General features: G+C 40.6%; 1 protein-coding gene across 1 annotated transcript in view; it reads left to right on the top strand.

Annotated features, from left to right (window-relative positions):
- The first annotated feature begins 6 nt into the window (after positions 1-6).
- The window catches only part of LOC119830630 (autism susceptibility gene 2 protein-like), a 9,895-nt gene continuing 2,431 nt past the window's right edge, over positions 7-7,470 (top strand). The window contains exons 1-9 of the mRNA XM_038353682.1: positions 7-507; positions 717-871; positions 1,308-1,446; positions 1,849-2,054; positions 2,483-2,595; positions 2,908-3,059; positions 3,981-4,109; positions 6,649-6,708; positions 6,957-7,469. Coding sequence (XP_038209610.1) covers positions 40-507; positions 717-871; positions 1,308-1,446; positions 1,849-2,054; positions 2,483-2,595; positions 2,908-3,059; positions 3,981-4,109; positions 6,649-6,708; positions 6,957-7,469 — 1,935 coding nt within the window. The 5' untranslated portion in view covers positions 7-39. The remainder of the gene's footprint in view (positions 508-716; positions 872-1,307; positions 1,447-1,848; positions 2,055-2,482; positions 2,596-2,907; positions 3,060-3,980; positions 4,110-6,648; positions 6,709-6,956; position 7,470) is intronic.

Here is a 7,470-nt window from a genome sequence, read left to right as displayed (position 1 = left end):
AATAGCCATTCCATTCTGAGCCATACAAGCCATATCCCAATGAACACACATCCTTTAGCTTCCACTCCAAATCACGTTAGCCAACCGCTCCTGCCTTCCTCCACCGCAACGAGTTCAATATCAAATCTAGCACCCAGTATAAAACAGACCGGTTTGTCCTTACCTCCTCATTCCCTTCCTATAGTGCCATCGGTGACGCATCAGCCACAGCACATGGACACTTCTCCGGTTTCCTCAGCGCCGGCTATAGTTGTATCGAGCCACAGTTTAAGTCACTCGCTACCGCCTCCGGTGGTAGATACAAGACAAGCAATATCGTCTACGGAACTTCCAACTAGATCGGATAGTGTAGCGGTGGTCAGCTCGTCGTTAGCACCAAATGGCTACCCTCCTGCTGCTGTGTATTCCAATGCGTATCCGACTTTATACGCACCGTATGCGCCAACTCTACAGCACAGTCCGTATCTGCCACCATCTGCAGCGTCACCTAGAAACACCACTGACACGGTTAGTTTTTATGGCTTAATATTCTTTCGTATTCACAATTATTTTTTGTGCCTTGTCATAAACTAAGGAGATGTAATAATTCTATAATTAGAATTATTTCATCACCAAAAATTTTATTAATGTGATACATACTATCATATTTTACATAATACTACATAGGCATTGAAACAAAAAACAGATACTTAGCTTCTTAACTATAAATATTTCAGAGGACAAGCCTAGCCGCATCTCCTCTGGTAGCTCCGAAAACTCCTAAGGGTGTGCGTCCACACACCCCCGGATCGCTAGGCGCGGCTGGAGTGCACGCACCCTTATCCTACTCTCCTAGGACGCAAAGTCCTAGCCGGGAGCGCGAGAGTTTCAGGTAGGAATATGATGTAAAAAAAAATAAAAAAAAAGTTTGGGTGTAGTTGGTATTTGAATTGGCAGCATAGCATTGTACCAACCATACATACTTACTTTCCATGTCTAAGGAAAGATACAATATATTGAGAATAGGCATAATGTTCTTCTTATATACCCGAGTAAACTTTAAATTCAATATTATTTTGAACTATGATGTTTCGACAAGTATCATCAAGGTGAACGCAAAAAAAAAATTTGTAAATTTTTTGTCATGCACTTAATGAATATGTACATTTTCAAAGTCCAAATAGTTTACGAAGTTTTACTACAATAGTCGTCGTCGTCAGCCCATATACGTTCCCACTGCTGGGACACAGGCCTCCTACTACTATTTACTACAATAGTAGTGAAGATGAAAACAAATTTGCTAATTGGTCGTGTCCATTCCATTGCAGCAACATAAGCAGCCTGTCGCGCAGCACGCCCGCGTCGGCGGCGAGCGTGTCGGCGCCGTCGCTGGTGCCCACGCTGCCGGCGCCGCTGCCCGCGCCGCTCGCCGCCCCGCTGCCGGCGCCGCTCGCTGCGCCGCTACCCGTTAGTACAACTTTTTAGTACGGTATTGCAAAGCCAAGCTAGGGCAGCGCGTAATTTGTCTGTTGTATCATGAATATTTAAAAATGCAGCCGCTTTGTAAATTTCACCTCTTTTGCTTACTCTTCTGCTACGAATATGAAATTATGGATGTAACACCAGTTTTGCAATGTGTGTAACTTGAATTTAAATTCTTAGTTACATATCATTTCTTTCAAAATCTAGGTTTATGTGTAGTTTAATTTATTATGACCGTTTGGTTTAATAATATCAGGAAGAGAGAATTAACACTGAGTATTGGACTAAGTATACTAAGCTTACTGATACATACACAGTCTTAATATGAATATATTACGGGTTACATTTGTTTGCATGTTAACTTGACCGACTATCCAACAATTCCAGGGTCCCGTATCCACTCTGAGCGGCCCGGTCGGTCCCGTGGGGCTAGCGCCGCCGGTGGGGCTGGGAATGGGCCCGCTGGCCACGCTGGCCACGCCCACGCCCACAGCGCCCGCGCCTGCGCCGCACCTGGCGCATTCCCTGGCGCCCGTGCCCACTGTACCCAGCATCAGCTCGAGCGCCAAGCCGCCCGCGCACTGGGGGGTAACGTGAGTATACTGCGACGTTTTCAATATTTAATATCTTTGTGTCAAACCATCAAATTCCATAAATGTTAAGTGTTTAATGCTAAATTAATGTCAAAGAAATGAGAAACGTTGCGTACAGGGTACATATCATTAGCTAACAGAATGTAAAAGCGCACAATGGAAAGTATAAAATTACAAGAGAATTGTTTTTTTTTTTCATTTTAACTAAGTACTTTCTTATTGATTATTAAATTAAAAATATTATATTAATTGTTGAACAAGAATATTGTCAGTTATTGAAAAGTCCACACTATCAACAAATACAATATGCACCATTCTGTTTATATCCTGCTGTATTTTTGCAATCTTGTATTGTAACCCGTAAATTCGAAAGACCATCGCATATCTACGATCGAAACATAATGGTATGGTTTTGGCGCCCCTTCCAGCAGGCCCACGGGTGCGGACCGCGGCGCGGCGTTCGCGCCGGCGCCGCCGCTGTTCGGCGCTCCGCTCGCGCCCAACCCCAGCCCATTCTCTGCGGAGTCGCTCTTCCAAACCAGTAAGTAGCACAACATACGTCACTTTGATTTTTTAAGAAGCGGCATTGTTCTTGCGTCGTTTGTCTTTAAGTAAATTAATGATTGAGAGGATGTTGTGTGACGTATATTAAACATAGTTCTAATTCCAAATCGTATTTGAATTTATAGATACGGATCCAGATGTTGATACTCCATCCATTGCCTAGTTTATATTTAATTGTAATTGTATGATTAATATTCATCCAAATTATCAAAATTACATTTAATTTCAATACGTTTCGAGAGTGTGAAAAATGTTAGCCATAACAAAAACGTGCGTGGCAACGTTCCAGGCCCGGGCGCGGACCTGCTGCGGCGCGAGCTCGACAGCCGGTTCCTGGCGGCGGCGGGCGCGGTCGGCGTGCGCACCGAGCTGCACCACCACCAGCACCAGCACACGCACGTGCACCAGCACCCGCACGCGCACCACCCGCACCAGCTGCTCGTGAGTTGCACGCACGCGCACACACACACATGCAACTACACGTACGCACACATACACCACACCGCGTCATTCTTGTTGTGACTGTAATGAAATCGCTCACTACCCGTTGTGTCAATAAATAAGTGCAACGACGTTATACAGGCCATTCACATTCGCACGAATACGCAAACCCAGATATGTGTGTTGCTAATTGCAGATCTTTTCACTACATGATAAAAAACATTCATGCATTGTACAAATGTTTTCACTTGAGTAAGTGACCCGGGGGTATATGTCGCAGTCAACGGCTTATGACGGCAAAAATCAGGCAAAAGTAGTTAAGCTCAATGTATTAAATAGGGATGTTGGTCAAAACTATTTGTAATATACAATAAGCTATGTTTAATCTCTTAAAAAAACTTTTAACCCAACACACATATGTAAAGAACATAGACTGATAAAAGTCTAATTAAAAATAACTTCAATTACAAACATGCATAAATTTAAATAGTTGTAGTATATTCTGAATAAAGATAAAAGTCAGTCAAATTTGTTGCTCTAGTAACCACAGCACTGGTTTTCAAGTTTTGGTTGTTACCAAATGACAAACCTTGGTGATAATGTAATCTCAAAAAATACGTTGAATTGAGTTTGAAAATACCGCTATAAGAAAGCTATAAATGTGGGACTGAATTTGAAACCACTTTATAGTTATTGTTTTGTATCACTTATTTGTCTTATTTGTCCATATCATCATACACTGAATGAATGATTTTTCCAGCGCCAAGTAAATAAATGAATAACATAGGGTTATCATATTCTGTCTGCATATTGTATTCAGCTAAATGCATTTATTAAAACAACTTACTTGGTTGAAAATTTTCAGTGCTTAAATTTATCACATGTACAATCTAAACAATATTTGTCAATATTATATTTCAGTTCAAAGACGTGAACAAGATGTCATCACTGTACCGCACTGGTTTGAACCTGTACCCGTACTCTTCGGGTCTGCTACACCCCTCGGCGCCATACGTACCTCCCGCCCCGCTCACCACTTATGCACCTAAGGTGAAATATTGTTACTTTAGTTTTTATTATGAAAATATATTCGGGTGTCTATAAATCCTTCATAGAATATCCTTCATCTTCTATAGTCCAGTGCCATATGGATCGAAGATCAATATTAAATTATGTATAGAGACCAGAGAATTATAGTATTTTAAAATTTTGGGGGTATTTTAAAATCCTGTTTATGTAAAGTAATATGATCTTTGAATGTACAGTGCCAGCCACATGAATAGCCTCATCGTCAAAATTGATATTTCACACAGTAATATAAAAAGGAGATATACATCAAGCATCGTATATTAAATAAAACAGGAAGCCTTGCAATAGCAAATAAAATTTTTATTTTTATCTAATCAGAGAAACGTTCAAGTTTTAAGAAACAACGTCAAACAAATAATTGCCCCTTCCACTTGAATAGCCTCACATGCAAAAAGATATTGTTTAATTATTAAAACTCGTTAGTTTAGTATTTGGTATATTTTCCATTAGACCTTATTAGTTCATAAATACGATTAGGCAGCGATTTATATATAAAGAATGTATGTAATTAATGTCCACAGAATTCCAAGCAGTGTAAATAGCTTGTATCAGTTCTTCTTTATTACCATACTGTTTTCCGTCGTTATAAACTTGCCGAGACAACCAACCCCAGGCATTTTCTATGATCTTGAGATCAGGGGACAAGGATGGCCAATCTAGAACTTCGGTCTGGTTTTCTTCAAACCACTTCGTAACTATGGCTGACGTGTGTGTGGGAGCATTATCATGCTCAAAAAATTTTTTTTCTACCCATTACTTTTTTGATCTTGCTTTTTGTTTGTTTTAATAAATTTAAACACTTTTCAGCATTATGTCTTCCGACTAACACAATTAAATTAACAGTACCATAATAAGAAATTGCCCCCCAAACCATCACCGAGCCGACACTTAAGTGATGACGTGATAGTACTCTTGGTTCTTTCTTTAGGTCGTGAAAATAATATTTAAATCCATCTGGTCCATCTAAATTAAACTTTTTCTGGTCACTAAAAATCACATTTTTCCACTCAGTTTTCCAGCACATGTACTTTTTAGCAAATGATAGTCGAGCCGCCACATGATGTTTTTTCAAAGAAGGTTTGCTCATAATTGTTTTTCGTTTGAGGTAAGGTGAGGTTCTAATAATCCGTCGAACTGTAGAAAGAGATGCCCTAGTATTTATTTCACTAGCTATTTGCTTGACGGTCTGACTGGAATTTGAAGCAGAGCGTAAAATAAGACGACGTTCACGATCCTTAGTTGCAAATTTTGTGCATCCTTTATACCGGTGGCCATAGTTTTCCTAATTTTCTGCATAATTATTAATTACCTTTGGGCTGCGACCAATTTTTTTACCAATCTCACGATGAGATAAATTTTAAGTTAAATAAAAATTCACTTTTTCAATTTCTAAACTCGTAAGTTTTTAACCACGTCCCATAGTTACAATAACTCTTTTTTTTATCACGTAACGGCAGGTAAACAATAGAATATTGTCTATATAGAATATTGTCTGTATAGAATATTGTCTGTATTATCCAATCTTAATAAAATATATTTAAAAGCGAAACTTAAACGAACGGGTTGAACGATTATATTAAACTGAGGCTATTCATGTGGACGGCACGCATTAGTTCTTTTGTTTCCAACGTTCCGCGCTTAGACAAATTCCGACTTGTTTATGTGTCGTTCGATAAACGTCACGGCGTACAATTTATATTTGATAATTTTTAATACAAATTATCACGTGTAATTATAATACCCATAAAAAATAGGGTGAGGCTATTCAAGTGGCGGGCACTGTATATTTAACAATATAGTTTTTGTGGTTTGAGCTGCCTATTCATTATAGAATGCTTATAATATGGAAAGGCAATGTATAACTGCATTTGCTCTGAGCCATACTAATAATATCTTAGTGTATTTGTTTATAGTAAATAAAGGGTCATCATGGTCAACTTAAATTAAACAAAATGCATATTTCAATGTAGAAAGTAGATTTGATTTTCTTATTAGATTTTTGAATACTTGCTTTTGATCATTGTTTAATTTAGATGCAAGTTGAATCCTTGTACATTTATTTTGGGATGGTTTTTTTCTAGTACTAACTGATAATTTCACATTAATGGTATTTATTACAGTAGTAGTAATTTTTTTAATCATCATAATAAAGCTATTTCATAACTGAGTTTTATAATTAATAAGTGTAATATTAATGTGGATATTTGTAGTTTTTGAGTAAAAGAAATATTAAAGCATTCTTTGCTTCAAATATTGTTTAGAGTACAGTTGTGAAATTGCTATATAAGAAATGAAAGTAAACGTCAGTAAGTCACTATAATTTCTAAACATATTTGCATAAAAATATAATGTATTTCGTTTTACTAATTTGATTTGAGAAAAGAAAGTGACCTGCTGATAGTCATTTATTTAAATAATTTTCATCTATGGTCAGCTTCAATGCTTTCCTTTATATTGTGCACTACTGTCACATTAACATTGCCTCGCATCATGTTAACAGCCCATAGTGTCATCTTCAAGCGAGTCCGCCCCTAAACCACCACCACGCCCTGCTGTCGCGGTAGGTCTACTTCAGCACTTTATGCATGCGCCTTTCTTATTTTCCTTATCGTACAAACGCGATTAAAAAGAATGGGATTGAATTAATTTTATAGATGATTTTTTAATAAGAGTCAACTGTTATTAACTGTAACATAACGATCCTTTTCTCAGTTTAATCGTTCACAATAATTAGCTAAATAAATTTTGATTTAAATGAATTCTACGAATATAGGGATCTTATGATGATTTTATTTTTATTTTCAATAGAAAACCGGTAAATGGAACGCGATGCACGTCCGCATCGCCTGGGAGATCTACAACCACCAGCAGAAGGAGAAGAGCGGTGCGGGCGGCGCGCCTGCGCTCGACAAGGACAAACTGCGCGCCTTCCCCGCGCCCGCCCCGCCGCCGCCCGCCTTCCGCTCGCCCTACGAGCTACCCGCGCCCTACCTGCACCACGCGCCGCTGCCGCTCGTGCGCCACCCCGCGCACCCCGCGCACCCCGCGCGCGCCTACGCGCCGCTCGCGCCCGACCGCGACCTCGGCGTGTCGCCCTTCGCGCGCTACGGCGCCGGCGCCTTCCCCGCGCCCGGCCCCTACCCGCTGCCCTACGGCCGCGACCTGGCGCTCTCCTCGCCGCTGCACGCCGTGCACCACGCCCCGCTCGTGCACGACGCGTGGCGCACGCGCCCGCCCGTCTCCGCCGCCGCCGAGGTGCGGCGCGAGCACGAGGAGCGCGAGCGCGCGCGCCGCGAGCGGGAAGAGCGCGAGCGCCGCGAAC

This window comes from Zerene cesonia, chromosome 12 (genome assembly GCF_012273895.1).
Source record: "Zerene cesonia ecotype Mississippi chromosome 12, Zerene_cesonia_1.1, whole genome shotgun sequence".
Lineage (NCBI taxonomy): Eukaryota > Metazoa > Arthropoda > Insecta > Lepidoptera > Pieridae > Zerene > Zerene cesonia.
This window is presented reverse-complemented; position numbering and strand designations above follow the sequence as displayed.